Source organism: Carcharhinus amblyrhynchos, unplaced genomic scaffold (assembly GCF_965287045.1).
Source record: "Carcharhinus amblyrhynchos unplaced genomic scaffold, sCarAmb.v2.hapA scaffold_41, whole genome shotgun sequence".
Lineage (NCBI taxonomy): Eukaryota > Metazoa > Chordata > Chondrichthyes > Carcharhiniformes > Carcharhinidae > Carcharhinus > Carcharhinus amblyrhynchos.
In genome coordinates this window covers 1357313-1380662 of record NW_027649782.1, presented here as the reverse complement: position 1 = coordinate 1380662, position 23350 = coordinate 1357313, and the positions used below count along the sequence as shown (strand labels likewise).

Below are 23350 nucleotides of genomic sequence, written 5' to 3'. Positions count from 1 at the left end.
GCTTCCTTTAAGGTACATCAACAGTCTCTGGTTTGACAAGGTTAATGGAAGAGACAGACAAAATTGCATTACATTATCCAATGATAACACTTTTGGTTCAGACAGTTGAAAAGGTTCCGTAAGGTTGCATAAACTTGCAACTCCAGCTATAATTGCCTGTCACAATTAAATATTATTCCATGACAACATTACAGGCTTGTCCTTTCGATTAGCCATCCAGTCTCACATCCTCAGCACCCATTTCATGGCTTGTAAATTCAGTTGACCCCATTAAGCATATTACTTAAGATCCTGAATTGATTGGACAAGATATCTCCCAATTTCCATCTCAGTTTATTTAACCATTTGAGTACTGGATGGGGTGTCCAGCTTTCAAAATGTGCATGTTTATAATATAAATCTAATAAGAATGACAAAAGGCAGTGCAGAGGGAATGAAACATTAAGGTTTTAGTCAGTAGAACTGTCAGCAGATCGGAAAGTAAGACCAATAGTTCAGCACTGCTTTCCGATTGCATCAACCTTTCTCAATGCAAGCCTCAGATCAGCATTCCTGCAGTGATCCATTTTCACTTCCCACACTCTTGCTGCTGCTGCCAAAAAGACAGCTTAAACAGTGAAGGATTAACGAGTGTCTGCTGACACTGGATAAAAACATTGATACTTTTTTCTTTTAGTGTCATCTTTCAAAAAAAATACATAGACACAGACACAGAGGCAGAAGGACCTTCATCACATTTAATGTCATCATTCCACGGTACGTTACAGCACCGAGTCAATTTAAACTAATCTGGTACCCTGACCTTGACAAACCGTTGGCCATGCTTCTGAGACGTCCATCCTATGGTCTGCCTTTCGCATGCCTGAAATCTACCTCTGAATTCTTGCCCTGTTGTATTTTTGAGTCCAATTTGTTCTACCTTATCTTTTCTTTCAGAAAGCACTGTTGAGATTGAAACCAAGTCCCCGGGTTCAGCCTGAACTGTTTCCTCTATGAGCCAGTCAGCCTCGTTTCACTATTGTTTCTCACATATCACTAGACATTCTAATTTGGGACTTTCCCAATTTACAGTATTCAAAATGTGATTATTCAAATTTGCAGTCATTAGTTAGACGCTACCTTTTCTAGTGTATAATGTTTTGGCAGGTTGTCCAATATGAAACTTCAGCCACTCTTCCTCCATTGTCCATAAAGTACACGGAGCATGTATAATCTATTGCTCTTTACTGATGTGAATGCTTAAATCTGACATGGGCTGTCACCTTTGAGATGAATAATAATCTGGATAATAACATTTGATCACTACTGTACACACAGACATGTGCAAATCAAATCCCGAGTGGCCCCATTAGCAAACCCTAAGCCAAAATATTGATTTTCAGAACAATTAAGAGCACCTTTTCATGAATATACTGGCAGGTCATAGGAGAAATAATGCTGACAGAGTGAAAATGTAAATTGATATTCTTTAATAGGCGCACAAAGCTGATCATTCTTTCCAACTCAGCATTGTGATTCACTTTCAACCTGGAAATGAAGTGGACTTCTCCAGAAGAATAACTTCCAACTGAAATCAATTTGATCAAATCAAAAGGATGTGGACGAGGAACCTGCTCCTTTCTCTAAGTAATCGGATGCACATATCAGAACACAGATAGTCAACCTGTGCTGCGTGTTTCCGAGTGTAATTACAGTCCAACATTGATCCAAACTGGAGTCCATTTTACACATGCAAACAGCAGATGGGTTCCTCTTCATTTTAATGAATAGGTGCAAAATAAACAAAGCATGCTGCTTTATAAATAGAGGACTGGTGTGTTAAAACTGGTTATAACAAACTCAGAGATAATTTGATAGTTGGTGAATGATTATTAACAGACTGGATTTTCCCTTTCATTTATAAGCCTACTGAATAAACATAACTTCATGTATTTTGTGCAAATTTTGCAAGACATTTCAGCATCGGTAAACTGTAGTAACCTTTAAGAGAGTTATAAACATTGATGTAATGGCAGTGCCTCTCTGGTGCCATTATTATAAATTGATTGAGTAAGAACACGTCCTGAACAACCCAGAGTCCATAGGACAACAGAATCCCTACAGTGCAGACAGAGGCCACCCGGCCCATCGAGTCTGCACTGACTCTCTGAAAGAGCATCCCATCCAGATCCTTCGCTCCGCCCTACCCTAAAATGATGATCTGGATCCTTTATTTCTCCTCAGGCAGGCTGAGGTAGATGCACACTAGGGTATATTTACGGTTGTGATATCAGAGAGCAGCCAGTGCCCGAGAGTCTGTACCATGATTATTGGCAGGACATTCAGCACATCTTTCCATTGATGCCAAGACCCCTGGCTTATTCCCCCTCCCTTTGACGGGAACGGCAAAAGCAACTGTGAGATCCACCAAAACGTGCCTGAGAATATAGCTCATTGATCGAACCTGGGACCCTGTGTCTGTCAGATTAATCATTTGGCAGTCAAAGAAACTTCTCCACACATCCTCAGCAATTGTTTAAAGAACTGTGATAGTATGAAAGGAATGAGGTTTGGATTTGAAATGCATCGCCCAGTGTTGGTACTACTGGACTCACTGCAACCTCAGCTCAACATTTTTAAAATGGATATTAACATGACAAATATTCAGGGAGTTACCAGATATTTGTACTGGTTAAGTTTCTAAACTTACATTAAAATCATTGCTGAAGTGCTCAAACGAGATCTAAAGTTGATATGATCCATGATTATCGAAAAAATTGCGAAGAAAAATGTCTTTTTCGTATCGCCAGAAGTCTTGCCTTTGTGTTTAGATCCTCTATTTTTAAACCTTCTATTTTTCATGGGGTATCTCCACAGATAAGCGTCACAGACCCATCAAGTAAATCGTTCACACTCACAGCCACAATTTCATGGGGTCCTGAGGAACTATTTTGGGAATCGGGCAATGCCACAAACACCTGCGATCCAACACCGCCGAGATCAGTATCCTCCAGGGATATGACCTGTTCAGTGGCAGTCATTTGTTCTGATGCTTGGATAACCTACATTAAAGAAACAGAAAATACATGGCAATCTCAATAATGCATTATAAAACCAAACACTGTGGTTAAAACAGCATTTGTGCAGAGAGGAGAAAAGTTTCTGATCCATTGCCCTTTGTCAGAATGACATGACACTCCAGACAATTTATGAAGGAAGATAACTAAGATCGCCCATTTGTAACAACACCCAGTACTGAAGGGCCCACAGATCGGAGTCATTAACTTTGACTTCCCCTTTCACAGAAGCTGTCTTTACCAAGTTTCAAATTCTGCAGAGTTCTCCCAGTATTTTATTTCAATACTATAAAAAAATTGCACCTAAAATGTAAGATGGTAAGATATTCCACTGGCCCTGACTCCCTCTCCAAGAATTTGTCCCAAACACACTATTTATTTTTTGAATTGTATTTTGCAATATGCCACCTACACCACTGTGACATAAAGCAAATGTATTGTGTTGGATGAAAGTTTTTCAGATTAGCAGGTAATTTGCAGTGGAGCCCCCAAGGGTCAGTTCTGGGTCCATTACTCTTGTCAGTTTTATAAATGGCCTCAACTTGGATGTCGGGAGCACTGCAAAGTTTGCAGGTGATTCAAGCCATGGTAAAGTATTAGTGATGAGGGTAGTTCTAGGCTTCAGGGTGATAGACAGGATGATGAGATACAGCAGACGGTCTTTAACGTGGAGAATTGTGAAGTGATAATCTTTGGAAAGATAGTATATTATAAATGGCCTCACTTTGAAACGTGTAGAAGAGCAGAGGGCTTGGTGTCCAGATAAACAAATCCTTACTGGCAAGTTGATAAATTCATTAAAACAAAACATGAGTTACCTGGGTTCATAAACAGAGGCATGGAATACTAAAGCAGAGATCATGCTAGAATTTAAGAAACCAATGACTAGTGTTATGAACAATCGTCTCTGATGAATGTACCAGATGCTATAAATTTAAAGTCATTGGCAAAACAACCGAGAGGGGAGATGAAGAGAAACTTTTTCACCCAAGAATTGAGAATAATTTGCAATTTTAACCTGAAAAGGTGGGAGAAGCTGCTTCCACAAATAGTTATAACAAAGATTGACAGGAATTTGAGGATGTGTAACTTGAGAGCTATGGACAAAAAGCAGGACTAAACATGACTGCTCTATCAAAGAGGCAGCAGAAATACGATGGACCAAATAGCTTCCGTCTATAAAACACTCACATCACTCACTGCTTTAGTGCTTGTGAATGCGGTTGCTGTCTGTACCATGTCACACTGTCAATTGGCATGCAACAGGTCAGAGAACAACCCTTTGCTCCATAAGTCAATACTCAGCAGGGAACACCCAGTTCTCCCTCCCACTCAATCTCATAACACCCACAAAGAAAAAAATATATCCCCAAATTCAGTGAAGATTGTTCATGTTTGTCAGCGGCAATGATAAGAGGCGAGTTTATGATTTAATAGGTGATCAAGCCCACATAGATCTTCCTGCGTTATGTATTAGCATTTTATCTCCCACCATAATAAATCCCATTCAATAGACTGAAATAAAACCAGCACGACGGCATGTACAATGCTACAACTCAATGCACTGCGGGATTCCATTGGAATTTGTTTTGAATAATTGGTGTAATAGCACTCTCATTAAATACCAATAACAGAATGGCACTGTGCATTGTTTAAATTTACAAATGATAATTGCTCCTTCAAAAAAAGTATTGCACAAAACCTTCTGGCAATTAAGGAAAATAAGTTCATTCAATTGTTCAGAGTATGTGCTTCTGCCCGGTGTTTCTGCCTTGTTAGCCTGATTTTCAGTACACAGCAGTGGACACAGTGAGTGCCTCAGCTCAGCATCACTGATCTAAGGTTGTTGCCATTGATGAAAGCCTTGCATCGCCTGTGTGTCGAGGGCGACATCCATAAAATCATTGCAGCCTGGTCAGGTGCATTGATTTGTCAAGCACAAGGTGCTTGTTTGACTAAAGGTAAGGTTGAAACACTAAGCACATTACAGTTAACATGAGATGTGGTGGATTGGAGGGAACTTCATAAATCCTAGAACCCTACAGGAGGCCATTTGGCCCATCAAGCCTGCACCGACCACAATCCCTCCCAGGCCCGATCCCCGGAACCCCATATATTTACCCTGTTAAACCCCTTAGACTAGGGTTAATTTAGCTTGGCCAATCCACCTAACCCGCACATCTTTTGAGTGTGGAAGGAAACGCACGCAGACACAGGGAAAACATGCAAACTCCACACAGACAGTGACCCGAGGCTGGAATCGAACCCGGGTCCCTGGCGCTGTGAGGCAGCAGTGCCAACCACTGTGCCACCGTGCCACCCTTAGCTCTCCTCTACTGGTCAGGGAATGAAGACTTATTGTGGGCGACGTGGTGGCTTAGTGATTAGCATTGCTACCTCTCAACACTGGGGACCTGGGTTCAAATCCTACCTTGGCTGACTGTCTGTATAGAATCTGCACATCCTCTCCCTATCTGCATGGGTTTCTCCGGGCGCTCTGGTTTCCTCCCACAAATCCAAAGATGTGTAGGTTAGGTGACTGGCTAAACTAAATTGCCCTTAGTGTCCCAAGATGTGTAGGTTAGATGGATTAACTATGGGAAATGTGTGGAATTACTGGAAGAGGGCCTAGGTAAGATACCCCGTTAGAGAGTCAATGCAGACCCAATGGGCCAAGTGGCCTTTTCTGCATTGTAGAGATTCTATGGTCACCACTTACAGTCTTAAGCACTGTCCTGTTGCTGTCAAATGCAATATAGATATAGCATCAACTGATGTTTAGGAATATACAAAATAAATTTGGAGAATTGGAAATGCATTGAAGGAAAATCACGAAGTAACTAGAATGGCAAAAGACTTGGTCAAAGCAGAAGATAGATTATTAATTTAGAAGAGACACGACAAGGAAACAGTTTGTGGAAAGGCACTTTGTACAAGAGAAAGAATTCCATGTAAGTAAATAATAGCACTGCTGGACAGAAGCAGTAAGGTGAGTGAACTGAGGTTACAGGGCTATTAAAGAAAAGGATGTCCTTCGGAGCAGATGGAGGAGGATGACAGGAGAGGGATGGTAGAAGTAGCGTAAAGAAAAGGTTAAACATGGGGAAACAAAAGATAACTTTGAGGGTTAAAGTCTTACCATGGAACTTCAGATGTGTTAGGATTTGCAATGTACTGCCTAATGTGGATACAGTTTCAACAATAATTCCCTTGCCAAGAGAGAACTGGATGAATATTTGAAGGGGAAAAGCTTGCAGCAACATGGGAAAGAGTGAGGAATGGAAGTAACGAGATTACTTTTTGAGAGAATGACTACAAAGTCTCCTTCTATTACTCAATTCTATAACTCTGTGGAGAGACAAGAGAGGCTCGAATTATTTTCCTTGGAGCAGAGAAAGTTGGGGCAACTATAACAGGCAGATTCAACATTATCAGGGACTCAGATTAAAAAGGGCAAAACTTTTCTACAAGCAGGAATACATGACCCAGGTTTAAAACCAAAGTGGGATACAGAAAGAATTGTTGTCAAAATATGATGAGTTGTCGCAATCTGGAACGGATTTCAAAGGAAACTTAAAAATAGATATACAAATTGATAAGGAAAAATCACATGGCTATGGTACAGAGCAGGAAGTGGGACTAATAGGCCGGTATTCTGTCAATAAAGTTTTAAACATTGAATTTGCAGGAAAACTGGAGTGAATCATACTGGTTTTTTCAGTGGGAGTTCACACTAGAATCTCCCACACTCTGTGCACTGCAGAGGCCAACAGCATGAATATCAATAGATTTCAGGGGTGGGACCTATTCCAGTCCAGGAGACTAACAGTTCAGAGCCACTACACATGCACAGAGGTCCTGAACTATCAACCTCTGGTTTGCTGGCCAGCCCGGGACCCCCACAGTGCTACCCCTCCAAACCTCCACGGCCCGATCGCAGCATCCCCCCCCATCCATTTGTGGGCCAGCCCTGAACACCCCCCTCCCCTCCTGTCTCTGCCCCTGCCCCAGCAGTGACGACACCACCCACCTGGCAGACCCTCCCCCCACCACAAACCCCTGGAGGCAAACGCTCCCTCCGGCTGATGACCCCACCCCCGACTGCGGGCCTCCCTCCAGCCTCCATCGATTGCAATGGCAGAATGGCAGCGGGGCCCCTCCGCTCCCACCCATTGTCCCCTAGGCCTTGCTCCCAGTAGGCCTAATCCCCTGGCACTGCCCCACGTCCCTGGGCATGGGCACTTTGAAAAGTCTGACAACGCCAGGTTTCAGTCCAATCGATTTATTTGACAGTAAACTCACTAGCTTTCGAGGTTACCCCCTTCGTCAGGTGAATGGTGGATGAAACCTGGTGTTGTCACACTTGTTACTGTGTTTACCCCAGTCCAGCGCCGGCATATCCACATCATGGGCACTTTGCCCCTAGGATAGTGCCAGGCAGCGCAAGCCAGCACTGCCAGGATGCCCATGCCCAGGAGGCACCAACCCACCCCCCTCCCTGATCCCCTGGGGGCTCCAACTGCCCCCTCTTCACTCCAGCAGGATCGTCCTGCTAGCTCCCCAAAAGTGGGAAGCTGATCTGAATCCCACTGGAGGGAAATACTCCTCAATCCCATGCCTGTTAATTACATTAAAATAAGATGTAAAGTATTTATCTGGTGCTCCTGCCTGTATCAGTGCGAATCAGACGGCGCTGGATATTAGGCGCTGGGAGATGCGTGCGCGGCGGGAACCTATGTGCGAGTACCCGGAAGCGAGATTCTTTCACCACGCTGCGCTTGAAAATTAGCACAGCAGGATGGGAGAATCACCCCCATAACTTCTGGCCTTGCCAGCAACACCTAGACTGCATGACCAAATTAAAAAAGTTAGACAACTCTTTCAGAGACATGAGGGGTTGAATAGATTCCTCCTGTGTTGTATTGTTCTCTGAATGCATGTTTCCAGGAATGTTGTGGCACTATTATATCATTCAAATTTATCCAACAGCCAATCGTATACTGAGACATTTCTGGATTTTACCTCAGTAGTGGCACAGCTAAAGTTTTCCACGTAGAAAGCATCAGAATATTCTGAATCCATAGAATACAGCACAGATTACTTCAAGGGTGTATTTGAAATAGAATGGTATAAATATAAGAAGCTTTTACAGAGCCAAGTCTAGGAGCGTGATTACCAATTAACTAGGGCACAATAGAAATGAATAGAAAAATGTTAAAATATTGAAGGAACGGAATGGCACAAGGATATACCATGTCATGGAAGACAGGCAGAGCAGGTTAAAATACAGCAGCCAAATAACAGTAGTCCACATGAGAATAATATAGAAAAGCAAAGCTATTTAGAATGACAAAGGCATTTAACATTTCAATAGTCAACAGCAGAGTTTTGCCAGTCCCAATACCTGACTGAACATTTACCATCTGAGCTGCTTCCTGAACATTAGCAAACAGTATTCCAGCGTGCTTGTTCCTCTGATGTTCCTCCAAGTCCTGCTGTGAGGTGAACAGCTGGGCACAATCCCCACACACAAAAGTGCTGGTTTGCGCAGTTGAATGTTCTGTGCTCAGATGATGATGCAGAGCCCCAGGAAACCTGAACGTTGATGAGCAGTACGAACATTTAAATGGATGGATTCCTAATAAGAAAAGTTCATACTTAATGCCAGCACAAGTCAATGTGAAATAATATTAAGCAAATTAAATTCCATTTGGTAAATGCTTCTCTGCAAAAAACACATATTTGTACTGCAGTGACAGGGGGAAAGATAATAGTCTTCTGCGAAATTAGAGTTAGTGAACTTCCATAGAATGATGACACTACAGAATGCAGCCATTCAGCCTCTTCTGTACTGTATGATACAATTAGCTCAACTGTATGCGCGATTCTAATGATAAAGTTGCACGATATGTTTTATTTAATTTTATACTCCAACAATAGATTCACTAATATAGAACCATAGAAAATTACAGCTCAGAAACGGGCCTTTTGGCCCTTCTTGTCTGTGCCGAACCATTTTTTACCTAGTCCCACTGACCTGCACTTGGACCATATCCCTCCACACCCCTCTCATCCACGAACCCGTCCAAGTTTTTCTTAAACGTTAAAACTGACCCCGCATTTACCACTTTATCCGGCAGCTCATTCCACACCCCCACCACTCTCTGTGTGAAGAAGTCCCCCCCCCAATATTCCCTTTAAACTTTTCTCCTTTCACCCTTAACCCATGCCCTCTGGTTTTTTTTCTCCCCTAGCCTCAGTGGAAAAAGCCTGCTTGCATTCACTCTATCTATACCCATCAAAATCTTATACACCTCTATCAAATTTCCCCTCATTCTTCTACGCTCCAGGGAATAAAGTCCTAACCTATTTAATCTCTCTCTGTAACTCAGCTTCTCAAGTCCTGGCAACGTGAACCTTCTCTGCACTCTTTCAACCTTATTTACATCCTTCCTGTAATGAGGTGACCAAAACTGTACACAATATTCTAAATTCAGCCTCACCAATGCCTTATATAACCTCACCATAACACTCCAACTTTTATACTCGATACTCTGATTTACAAAGGCCAATGTACCAAAAGCACTCTTTACGACCCTATCCACCTGTGATGTCACTTTTAGGGAATTCTGTACCTGTATTCCCAGATCCCTCTGTTCAACTGCACTCTTCAGAGTCCTACCATTTACCCTGTTCTACTTTGGTTTGTCCTTCCAAAGTGCAATACCTCACACTTGTCTGCGTTAAATATAAAATTAAAACACTTTGGATGCTGGAAATTTGAAATAAAAGCAGAAAATGTTGGAAATACTCAGCAGGTCTGGCAACTTCAGTGGAAAGAGTTAAAAGTTTCAGGTCATAGAATGATAGGAATACATGGCACAAGAGGTTGCCATTAGGCCCATTCTATCTGTGCAGACTCAAAAAAAGAGCTCTCCAACCTAACTCCAATTTCCAGCTTGTGGTCTATAGCTCGTGTGTTACAGCATGTCAAATGCATGTCCAAGGATTTAAAATGCATTGGTCCCTAGTCATTGATCACTCTGCTAAGGGAAATAGATCATGCTCATTCCCTCTGTCATACAATCCCTACAGTGCAGGAGGAGGCCACTCGGCCCATCAAGTCTGCACCAACCACAATCCACCAAGGCCCTATCCCCATATTCCCATGTATTTAAAGTAGTCAGTTCCCCTAACACTAAGGGGCAATTTAGTTGTCCAATCTACCTAACGCGCACATCTTTGGACTGTGGAAGGAAACCAGAGCACACAGAGGAAACCCACGTAGACGCAGGGAGAATGTGCAAACTCCACACGGACAGTGACCCAAGCTGGGAATCAAACCTGGATCTTGGCACTGTGAGGCAGCAGTGCTGGTCACTGTGCCACCATGCCGCCAATGAAATTGTAGGTCTCGGTCCTACAATTTCATACATCTCAATTAAATCTTCCCTCAGACTCCAAAGAAAACAATTCCAGTTTATCCAAGCTTTCCTTATAGTTAACATTCCCCAGTCTAGCAATATCTGTGACAATCTTCACTGTGCCCTCTAAGAATTGTACAGAGTACTGTAGCTGAGGCCTCAGTACTGTTCTAGTATAATCTCCCTGCTCTTTTTTCTATTGCTCAGTTAATAAAGGACATAAAGGTGCCTTATCACTCATTCTACCTGTCCTGTTGCCTGATCCGAATATTTTTAGTATTTCTTTGTTTCTATAATAGTGTTATTTCCATGGGTTAAGGATCCAATGCAATACCTAATTAAGAATTGTAGAATATTCAACCACATCCCTCCTATCAAAGGATAAACGTTGGATTGATTAGCGTGCCAAAGTTTTAAGCTCCTTGGTTGAGGTTAATTTGACTCTGCAAGCCAATATCAAAAGAACATTTCTGGAATCCGACATATTCTTTGCTTGAAGGTAACCAGGGAGAAAATTGCCAATTATGAAAAACGTTCATGACATAGTCCTGGCTTTCTTCTTTACGTTTTGAAGGCTGTTCAATCTCCATGCTGTGCACTTCAATACTGCCCCACTGTGCAGATGTTTTATCAAACTAATCCTCACCAGCTCATTTCTAAGATCTCTTCTGGACCTCACCTTTAATGAAATGACAGGAGGAATGCTCCAACAGAACCAAAAATATGGCAAACACATTACAAAGCATCTCTATAAGTCTATGATATAAAAGGAACCACGAGCTTCAGGATAGTCGCAGTTGTTCCATAGCTGTCCAGCAACAGTGTTTACTCCCTCCCTGGTGCTAAGTCAAGGATATCTGGAGCGGTTACAGGACATTTTGGAGAGGGAGGGAGAACAGCCAGTGGTCATGGTACACATCGATAATAATGACATAGGTTAGAAAAAGGGATGAGGTCCTGAAAACTGAATATAGAGAGTTGGGAAGTTGAAAAGTAGGACCTCAAAGATAGTGATCTCAAGATTACTACCAGTGTCACATGTTAGTCAGAGTAGAAACAGCTACATGGCTGGAAAGATGGGGGGGAGGAGGGGGTGCGGTGCAGTGGTTCAGATTCTGGTGGCATTGGGAGGTGGAGGAGTACAAGCAGGATAGATTATGCCTGGGCAGGACCAGGGCTGATGTCCAAGGGCAAGTATTTGCTAATGTGGTAGGGGAGGGTTTAAACTAGACTGGCAGAGGATAGGAACCAAAACAGGGAGCAAAGGAAAGAGAAAAAAGGATACTAATAAATGAAAGAACAATAAAATGCTAAAACAGTACACAGGGTAATCAAAGGTGAGGGACAAATAGGGTCTCAGTACAAAGAAAAATTAGGATGCTTAAAAATGGCAAAAAGACAAGCCTAAAACTTTATATCTTAAAGCACAAAGCATTCGGCATAAGGTTGATAAACTGATGACACAAATCAATGTAAATGATCTTATAGTCATAACAGACATGGTTAAAAGGTGATCAAAACGGAGAACTTAATAGCAGAGATATCTGACCTTTCAGAAAGATACGGGAGGAAGCAAAGTTGGAGGAGTAGCTTTGTCAGCAAGAGACAAAATTAGGTCAGTTGATTTTGATTTGATTTATTATTGTCACATGCACTAACATGCAATGAAAAGTATTGTTTCTTGCGCGCTATATAGACAAAACGTCCCATTCACAGAGAAGGAAACGAGAGAGTGCAGAATATAGTGTTACAGTCATAGCTAGGGTGTAGAGAAAGATCAACTTAATGCGAGGTAGGTCCATTCAAGAGTCTGACAGCAGCAGGGAAGAAGCTGTTCTTGAGTTGGTTGGTGCGTAACCTCAGACTTTTGTATCTTTTTCCCGATAGGCTTGGATGATGAAGGATCCATTTGGGTGGAAGTAAAAAAAAAAGCAAGGGAAAGAAGACATTGACGGGAATGGTGTATTGGAGCACGTAAAAAGATGAGAGCAATAATTATGGGTGACTTTAATCTTCGTGTTGATTAGGTTAATTATGTTGGAAAGGGAAGCTATGACAACAAATTAATAGAGTGCATTAGGAATAATTTCTGAGAGCAGTATGTCATGGAGTCAAACAGGCTACCTGGTAATGGATAATGAAGCAGGTTTAATAAATGACTTCAGAGTAAAACATCCCCAAGGAAGTAGTGATCATAACATGATAGAATTTAATATTCAGTTTGAGAATGAGAAACTTGGGTCAGAAACTGCTGTGTTTAACTTAAATAAAAGGAATTTAAATGAAATGAGAATAGCGTTAGCTGAAGTGCGCTGGGCAGATACTGTAGCAGGAAATACAGTAAGCAAGAAGTGGCAAACATTTAAGGAGGTAATTTATGACTCAACAAAAAGATACCCCAGTGAGGAGGAAAGATTTTGAGGGGGATAAACAAATCATGGCTAATCAAGAAAGTTGGGCTGAAAGAAAAAGCATACAAGGGAGCAAAAGTCCATGATTGCCCCAAGGACTGCGATAAATTCAGAATCCAGCAAAGGAAGAGTTTAAAAAAAAGAGAAAAAAAAACTACAAGGGCAAACTAGCGTGAAACATAAAAACTGATAACAAGAGCTTCTTGAAATATAAGAGGAAGAGAGTAAACATAGTAAACAAAGGCCACTTAGAAAATGAATCTGGGGATATAGTTATGGCAAACAAGGAGATAGCAGGACTTAACAGATATTTTGCATGAGTCTTTACGGTGGAAGATACTTCAAACATCCCTTTAAGACTAAAGAACACAGGGGAGGAATTAAGTACCATCATCATCACTAGAGAAATAATATTAAACAGATTAATGGGGATAAAGGCAGGTAAATTCCCTGGCCCTGATGCTTGCATCATGGGATCCTAGAATAAGTAGCTGCAGGGAGAGTGGATGCATTGGTTGTAATTTTCCAAAAATCCTTGGATCATGAAGAATTACTAGAGGATTGGAAAACTGCCAATATGATGCCCCTATTCAAAAAGATAAGGAGGCAAGAAGTGGGTAACTACAAGCTGATTAGCCAAAGATCTATTGTTGGAAAAATGCTGGAATCAATTATTAAAGATGTAGCAGCAGCAGCACATTTAGAAAATCATAATCTAATCTAACAAAGTCAACATGGCTTCGTGAAAGGGAAATCACGTTCGACTAATTTATTAGAGTTTTCCAAGGAAGTCACAACCAGAATAATAGAGGGGAATTAGAAGATGTGTTGCATTTAGACTTCCAGAAGGCATTCAACAAGACAACTTACGATTTAACCTTGTGTAAGATAAGAGTCCATGGTGTTAGAGATAGTATACTGGCATGGATAGAAAATTCACTAATGGACAGGATACAAGTGAGGGATAAGGGGTTATTTTCAGGGTGACAACCTTTAACCAGCAGGGTTTCACAGGAATCAGCGCTGGAACTGCAAGTGTTTACAATATATATGTATTAATGACTTGGAGGAAGGAAGTGAATATACCTTAGCCAAATTTGCAAACAACACAGAAGGAAGTGGAAAGACAAGCTGCGAGAGGGATACAAGCAGTTTACAGAGATATTGATAGGTTAAGTGAGCAAAAAGTTGGCAAATGGAATATAATGTGGGAAAATGTGTTCATTTTGGAAGGGAAGACAAAAGAACAGTTATTTAAATGGAGAAAAACTGCAGAAAGCTGCAACACAAAGGGACTTGGGGGCACCTGTGCATGAAACACAGAAAGCTATCACAGGTTCAGCAACCTATCAGGAAGACTAATCGAATGTTGGCCCTTATTTCCAGAGAGTTGGGAATACAAGGTACTGCTGAGAACACACCTGGAGAACTGTGAGCAGTTCTGGTGCTCATATTTAAGGAACTGGAGGCAGTTCGGAGAAGGTTCACTAGGATAATCCCGGTATGGAGGGATTGACTTATGAGGAAAGGTTAAACAAGAATTTATTGATCCCATTGAAATATTTCAGATTTTTAATGGGCTTGATAGGGTAAATGCTGAGAGGATGTTTCCCCTCATGGGAGAGTCTAAGACCAGAGGGCACAGTCTCAGAATAAAGGGATGCTAATTTAAGACCAGTTGGGGAGGCATCTCTCCTCTCAGAGTTGAACATACAAATCCTACAGTGCAGAAAGAGGCCCTTTGGCCCATCGAGTCTGTACCAACCACAATCCCACCCAGGCCCTACCTCCACATCTCTACATATTTTACCCGCTAATCCCTCTAACCTATGCATCTCAGGACACTAAGGGGCAATTTTTTTTAGCATGGTCAATCAACCTAACCCACACATCTTTGGATTGTGGAAGGAAACTGGAGCACCCAGAGGAAACCCACGCAGCCACAAGGAAAATATGCAAACTCCACACAGACAGTGACCCAAGCCGGGAATCAAACCCAGGACCCTGGATCTGTGAAGCAGCAGTGCTAACCACTGTGCTACCGTGCCATCCCATTGCATGTCTTTGGAACTTCTTAACACAGAGAGCAGCGGAGGCAGAGTCCTTGTGTGTATTTAAGACTGACATATATATATATATATATACACATAGATTTTTGGTCAGGAAAGGGAATCAAAGGTAATGAGGAAAGGGCAGGAAAGTGGACATGAGGAACATTGGATTAGCCATGATCCTACTGAGAGGAGAGCCATTGAAGGGCCAAATGCCTTCCTTCTGTTTCTATTTCTTACGGTCTTATACATGGTCTGAAAACCAGGTTTTACAGTAATCAAAAAACTGCACTAATGTGCATACATTATGTCATGATCGATAAAAATTACCCTTTACGTTCTTAACACGGCAACAACTTCATTTCACCTGAAGCATAAAATGTCAGATTGCAATGACTATTCACTGCAATGCCAACAGCACAGGAGCATTCACTCTGAGCATCCAACATCAGTGCATTTATCCATTATGGGGGGAGTCTAAATGGGTTAATGCTACCCAGCCCAACATACCTGAATGTTTGGACTTCATGTGTATGTGCAACAGTGCTTGTGTGGCAAAGGTGTCTTTACACTTCTCACACTCCAACATCTTGATATCTGAGAGAATAAAATGCAATATTTCATCAACAGAGAAAGAAAATGGTGATTAGAATTCAATACTCATCAGGTAATAGTTTACCTTATTACCATTGTTGCATTCTAGATTGAATATTTTATCTGGTTCTTCAAGAGTTATGGTCAGGGTCAGGATTTTCCCATTTCTGCTATCACCAGCCTGAGTGTTTCTACTTACTTTAATGTTGGGAAAATCATGGATTGATGAGCGCTGAAAGACTATCATTGTATCATAGAACCCTACAGTGCAGAAAGAGGCCCTTCGGCCCATTGAGTCTGCACCGAACACAATCCCACCCAGGCCCTACCCCTGTATCCCTACATATTATACCCAATAATCCCTCTAACCTATGCATCTTGGACACTAAGGAGCAATTTCTTAGCATGGCCAATCAACCTAATCTGCACATCTTTGGACTGTGGGAGGAAACCGGAGTACCCGGGGGAAATCCACGCAGACACGAGGAGAATGTGCAAACTCCACACAGACAGTGACCCGAGCCGGGAATCGAACCCAGGACCCTGGAGCTGGAAGCAGCAGTGCTGACCACTGTGCTACCGTGCCGCCCACTAACATGTACCACTTTGCAAACAGGAGAATTGTGCTCAGGTTAACAACTGATCGGGGCTGAATTTACGCCCTTTTCCAATGCTGACAGTCAGGACATATTGGACAAGTTACCGAGAGATGCATCCACTGCAGAACCAGACTTGGGCTAGGAATCAAATTACTTGTATTTTGAAAATAGCACACACTATGTTTATGTAGCATCAACTTGCTGCATAAATCACCTACATTTATGCAGGAAGTTCTTGTACAATAATTACCATGAAAGGCAATTTATATTCCAACTGTCGCAACATGCCTGATTGGACTGTTCACAATTATTACCCTGGAAAAGTTGTGCACCCCCTCCAAAGTAAACACAGAATTTTAAATAGAGTGTTAAACAACTAATAGGGATGAAAAGCAGAGAAGAGTTAAATTGCAAAATAAGTTGAAAATGTAGAAGAATATTAACATCTATATTTAAGACAAAAATCAAGGTTCAAACTGTAACATACTTTGATTTAACACTGAAGTAAGCACTAAGGAAACCAGGGATGTTACTTTTCCTCCCCGAATTCTTTCTCTGAGACAGCAGATCAATGGCTACCACAACTCATCAAGTGGGGTTCTTCACTCATAGGTCTACAGAACGTGATTAAGTTATTCAACCAGGGAGTTGTTGCAGCTGCATGTTAACATACATAACTGCTCTTCGAGTAAATCATGAATGGTTTCGCAACAGCCTAACCTGGTGTATCCAGCATGCTTTGCAATCCAACATTCCCAAATCATTTTTCCAGGTCCTGAAAATTTATCGATTTTGTTTCCAATTTTCACCCCTCTATCACCTTCATATGGCGCATCTGACACTTCTCTTGCCTTCCTTGACCTCTGTCTCCATTTCTGGTGATAGATTGTCCACCTGTATCCATTATAAGCTTATCAACTCCCACAGTTAGCTTGACTATAGCTCTTCACACCCCACATCCTGTAAGGTCTCTATCCCGTTGTCTCAGTTCCTTCGTCTCTGCCGCACCTGTTCTGATGATGCTACCTTCCAAAATAGCGCTGGCCAATATGTCTTCCTTCTTCCTCAATTGTGGTTTTCCACCCACTGTGATTGACAGGGTTCTCAACCATGTCTGACCCATCCCCTGGGCCACTGCACTCACTCCTCCCCTCCCCCCCCGCCCCCAGAATCAGGTTAGGATCCCTCTTGTCCTCACTTCTCACCCCACCAGTCTCCACACTCAAAGGATCATCCTCCATCAATTCCAGCATGGTGGCACTATTCAACACACCTTCCCCTCTCACTCCCCCATCAACATTCCAAAGGGACCGTTCTCTCCAGGGCACCCTGTTCCACTCCTGCATCACACCCAACACCTCACCCCCTGCCCACGGCATCTTCCCATGCAATTGCAGAAGGTGTGACACTTGCCCCTTCACCTCCTCCCTGCTCACCATCCCAGAGCCCAAACACACTTCTCAGGTGAACCTGCGCTTCACATGCATCTCTTTTAATTTGGTCTATTATATATTCAAGAGACCAAATGCAGCCTTCAGATCATCCATAAGCAGGACCCAGACCTTCCGAATGGGTGCATTACAGCCTTCCGGAGTGAACATTGAGTTCAACAACTTCAGAGCCTGAACTCCCCTCCATTTCCATTTATGTTATGTCATTTTATCTCATTCATCTATTTTTAATCACTATTTTTCCACTTCTCCAAATTCACTCTCCAGCTTGTCTCCAACTGCACAGCGCCACCACCCTTTTTCTTCAGGGCAACTGTCACATTCCTCAGCCAGTCCCTTAACAATCCGTACCTCTGTTCACACATTCTGATCTTTAATGGACACTTTTAGCACCTTTCTCAGCCTTTCATCACTAATTTACATTCCTCTTCTCCATTACAGCTTCTCTCTCCCCCGCCCCCTCTCCTCACAGTATAAATCTTGTCTGATATTCTTTAATCTCAGCTCTGACAAAGAGCTCAAAATGTTGGCTCTACTCTCTCTCCATAGATGCTGTCAGACCTGCTGAGATTTTCTAGCATGTTCTGTTTTTGTTTCAGATTCCAGTCTGCAAAAACCCAGCCTGCAGGTGCAGCAGGTGATCAAGAAGGCGAATGGGATGCTGGCCTTTATAGCGAGGGGGATAGAATATAAAAGCAGGGAGGTCTTGCTGCAACTGTACAGGGCACTGGTGAGGCCGCAGCTGGAGTACTGTGTGCAGTTCTGGTTGCCGCACTTGCAGAAGGATATATTGGCCTTGGAGGGAGTGCAGAGGAGGTTCACTAGGCTGATACCGGAGATGAGGGGGTTGGACTATGAAGAGAGACTAAACAAACTGGGTCTGTACTCGTTGGCGTTTAGAGGGATGAAGGGGGATCTTATAGAGATATATAAGATAATGAAGGGGATGGATAGGGTAGAGAGATTCTTCCCGCTTAGAAAGGATAGCAGGACTGGAGGACACAGCCTCAAGATTGGGGGGGAAGCAGTTTAGGTCAGAGTTGAGGAGGAACTTCTTCACTCAAAGGGCGGTGAATCTCTGGAATTCTCTGCCTGTTGAAGTGGTGGAGGCTGCCTCGCTAAATATATTTAAGTCACGGGTAGATAGGTTTCTGATAGACAAGGGAATTAAGGGTTATGGGGAGAAAGCAGGAAAGTGGAACTGATCCACTTCAGATCAGCCATGATCTTATTGAATGGAGGGGCAGGCTCGAAGGGCTAGATGGCCTACTCCTGCTCCTATTTCTTACGTTCTTATGTCCAGCATCGCAGTATTTTGCCTTTATTCCCAAATCATTACTGCCATGAAAGCCGACACTCCCGGGAATAGTATCAATTATCACTCTAGGGCAAGGGACCAAATACAAGACTTTCCTCCCGTGTGTGAACCAATGTCACGACACACATTTACATGCGGAGATTGAGAGGGGTACAAAATCAGAAAGATAGATATTACCTGAATGGTAGGACTTCACGTGCTTATTCAGAGATGCTGTGCTGCCAAAGGACTTCTCACATGCTGAGCACACCAGAGTGGCAAACTTTGGAGAGCGGTGATTCTGTGCTGCAAAGATGTCAGGGTGGTGGGTACGATTATGATACCAAAGCCCAGACAGTTGCTGCAAAAGATATGATAAAAAACACATTAGAACATTAGAAACGTCATAGATAAGAAAGGGCAGGCTGGTCCTCTGGGACTTCTGTTCATTTAGCTTCTCTTCTAAAGTATCTTCAACAATTCTCTCTTCAATTTCAACCTACCCGGTCAGTTAATCAGAAACTTATCATCTTTGCAAAGAAATTGGATTCAAACATAAAGAATGAATCAAATGTCAACTACCTCCTAACTGAACTATGCTGTACATTAAAGCAACATCTCATAATCTAGTCTATCGTAAAGTCATATAGTACCTAAGGGGCCCTTCAACCTATTGAGGCTGTACTGATAAAACTACAATAATCTACACTAACCCCACTTTCCAGCACTTGGCCCATAGGCTTGAATGTTCTGACATTTCAAGTACTCATCCATGTATGTTCTGACAATTGTGAGGTTCCCCCCTCTGCCACCATCCTAGGCACTGCATTCCAGACTGCCACCACCCTCTGAGTGAAAACACTTTTCTTCCAGTCTCCTCTAAACCTATCTCAACACTATGTCCCCTCATTGTTGACCCTTCAACTAAGGGGCACAGCTCCTTCCTTATCCCCCTCAAACTCACTGCTCTTTTATAGAACTATCTAATTACTTCCCTTCTTTCATGTTGGCCTAGAATAAAGATAAAGGTCAGTGATAGGAGGTGTAAAACCTAAATAACAAATGAACTCCATCTCTAGGTTTGCAAAGGAGCCAGAAGGTCTACACAATAAAACGTTTAAGCTACGTATATAGCATCCAGGTCAAAGGAGTGTAAAAGAGGAGAGTGGAATAACAGAACCTGCAGTTCTGGAGAAAGGGCAACTACATCTCTTAGCCATATGAATTATTCATATAGGTTTCATAACCAAAGAGTTATGTCAAAAATAAAAATTTGTTTGCATTTCTGGTTTGATAATTTCAAATACATGCCAAGCTGTTATGGTGATAGTGATTGAGAATGGAATTTTAATTATTTGTCTCTGTGTGTGTTTGCTGACAGAAGCAAACACTTCAGGTTGGATTTCATGAGGGAGGGGCAGCTGGAAGATTTCAGAGCCTTGTGGCAGAAAGGAACTAGTAGCATTAGCTTGGAAAACTGTGGATAGGCAGTTGCAACATAGAACATAGAACATAGAACACTACAGCACAAACAGGCCCTTCGGCCCACGAGTTGTGCCGATCACATCAACACCTACCAACCTACAGACCTATCTATAACCCTCAATCTCATTAAACCCCATATACTCATCCAGAAGTCTTTTAAAAGACCCCAGCGAGTTCGCCTCCACCACCACTGACGGCAGCCGATTCCATTCACTCACCACCCTCTGAGTGAAAAACTTACCCCTAACATCACTTCTGAACCTCCCTCCCCGCACCTTAAATCTGTGTCCTCTCGTAGCAACCATTTCAACCTGGGGAAATAGCCTCTGAGAGTCCACCCTATCTATTCCTCTCAACATTTTGTAAACTTCTATCAGGTCGCCTCTCAACCTTCGTCTCTCCAGGGAAAAGAGTCCCAGCTCCCTCAACCTAACTTCATAAGGCATGCCTCCCAGTCCAGGCAACATCCTTGTAAATCTCCTTTGTACCCTCTCAATAGCTTCTACATCTTTCCTATAGTGAGGCGACCAGAACTGCGCACAATACTCTAAATGAGGCCTGACAAGGGTCTTATAGAGTTGCAGCATTACCTCCCGACTCCTAAACTCAATCCCTCGATTAATGAAGGCCAGTACACCATACGCCTTCTTGACCACCTCCTCCACCTGCAAGGCCGATTTAAGAGTCCTGTGGACCCGGACCCCAAGATCCTTCTGCTCTTCAACACTACTCAGACTTCTGCCCTTGATAGTGTACTCGTTCATCCCGTTGGTTCTGCCAAAATGGACGACTACACATTTATCTGCGTTGAAGTCCATCTGCCACTTCTCCGCCCAGTCCTGCATCCTATCTATGTCCTGCTGCAACTTTTGCCATCCTTCCAGACCATCCACAACACGACCAACCTTCGTGTCATCAGCGAACTTACTTACCCATCCCTCCACTTCCTCATCCAGGTCATTTATGAAAATGACAAACAACAAGGGTCCCAGAACAGATCCTTGAGGCACTCCGCTGGTGACTGACCTCCATTCAGAAAAAGCCCCATCCACAACCACTCTCTGCCTTCTGCAGGCAAGCCAGTTCTGGATCCACAAGGCCAAAGGCCCTTGGATCCCATGCCCTCTCACCTTCTCAAGAAGTCTTGCATGGGGGACCTTATCAAACGCCTTGCTGAAGTCCATGTACACTACGTCCACGGCACTTCCTTCGTCAATGTGTTCAGTCACATTATCGAAGAACTCAACTAGGCTTGTAAGGCACGACCTGCCCTTGACAAATCCATGCTGACTATTCCTGATCATGTCAAACCTCTCCAAATGTTCGTAAATCTTGTCCCTCAGAAGCCTCTCCATCAGCTTACCAACCACTGAGGTTAGACTCACCGGTCGGTAATTTCCCGGGCTATCTCTGTTCCCTTTCTTGAAAATAGGAACTACATCCGCAATCCTCCAATCCTCCGGAACCTCTCCTGTCTCCATTGACGACGCAAAGATCATCGCCAGGGGCTCTGCAATCTCTTCCCTCGCCTCCCACAGTATCCTGGGGTACATCCCATCTGGTCCCGGCGACTTATCTACCTTGATGGAATTCAAAAGTTCCAACACATCCTCCTCCTTAATATTCACGTACTCAATCCTTTCCATCTGCTGGAAATCCATAACAAAATCTCCCAGATCGGCTTCCACTTCCACTTCCAGGAAAGAGGAATGGGCCATTTTGCCCTTAGTGTCTGCTCCACTATTCAATTAGATCGTGGCTGATCTACTATCTTAATGCCATTTTCTCTCCTTGTCCCCAAATTCCTTGATATCTTTAGTATCTAGAAATATGTTGACCTTTGTCTCAATACTCACAATGATTGAGCCTGCACAGCCTTCTGAGATCAAGAATTACAAAGATTCATCATCTTTTCTGAATGCAGAAATTCTTCCTCGTTTCAATCCGAAATGATCTACCTCTTATTCCAAAGCTGTGTCCCATGTCATCTGTCCTTTGAAAGTCCATATACACATCAGCCATACTACTTTCAAACCCTATCTGTTACTTCATCAAATAACTTAAAATCAGCTCTGATGAAAGTTTATCGATTTGAGATGTTACCTCTGTTTGTCTCCCCATACGTTGCCAGATATTGAGTAATTTCCGGCATTTTCTGTTGCTCTTAACTTAAAATCCGAGCTGGATTTCATTTATTCAATCATACGTCCCCAAATCCTAATTAATTCCATTGTTATTGTCTCCAAATTTCCTCAGTGAATGCATTGAAGTGTAAACATCACATTCTACTACAGTAATTAAGGAAATTAAGATTTCTGAAAGTTCAGTCTTTAGATGGAAGGATCCTAATGTCAGAGATCAAAAATAGGACCAAAGCCAACAACAGTGAAAGATGCTGGCTCTGTATCTCAATATTAAACATTTATTCCGAACTACCCCTTGGCTAGAGTTCAAAATTTTGTCTCATGGAAAATGTTTTGGGGTCTGAATGTGTTGTGTGAGGACCTTCTAACCAACTGGCATACTTCCTGCGAAAAATTTCCCATCTCCTGCCTCCAATTTATCCATCTGCTGACAACATTCAAGTTTTTCTAGTGAACAGCAATTAATTGCAGAGTATACCAAAATGGTTCAAAGCCATCTATCTAGTAGATAAACTTACAATCAGAGAGTCATAGAGATCAGCATGGAAACAGACCCTGCAGTCCAACTTGTCCATGTCGCCTTTTTTCTAAACCACTAAGCTGGTCCCAGTTGCCCATTGTAACTGTCTAAATGCTTTTTAAAAGACAAAATTGTACCCGCCTCTACTGCTACCTCTGGCACCTTCTTCCAGACCTGGCCCAGAACCAATTCAAGGTGTGGGTATCAGGGAGTCCCGAGGATCAGCCTTGACCCATCCTGACCTTTGATTTGGAAGGTTTTTAACTTGCCCCACAGCACGCAACAAGTACAGTTCTGGAAGCAGGATGAACATAGAAC

At 42.7% G+C, this 23350-nt stretch overlaps 1 protein-coding gene across 1 annotated transcript in view; it reads right to left on the bottom strand.

Moving 5' to 3' along the window:
- Positions 1–718: 718 nt before the first annotated feature.
- The window catches only part of zbtb40 (zinc finger and BTB domain containing 40), an 86344-nt gene continuing 63712 nt past the window's right edge, over positions 719–23350 (bottom strand). Inside the window, exons 14-17 of the mRNA XM_080181508.1 lie at positions 19082–19244; positions 15453–15539; positions 8477–8694; positions 719–3041 (exon numbers count right to left, since the gene is read on the bottom strand). Coding sequence (XP_080037634.1) covers positions 2838–3041; positions 8477–8694; positions 15453–15539; positions 19082–19244 — 672 coding nt within the window. The 3' untranslated portion in view covers positions 719–2837. The remainder of the gene's footprint in view (positions 3042–8476; positions 8695–15452; positions 15540–19081; positions 19245–23350) is intronic.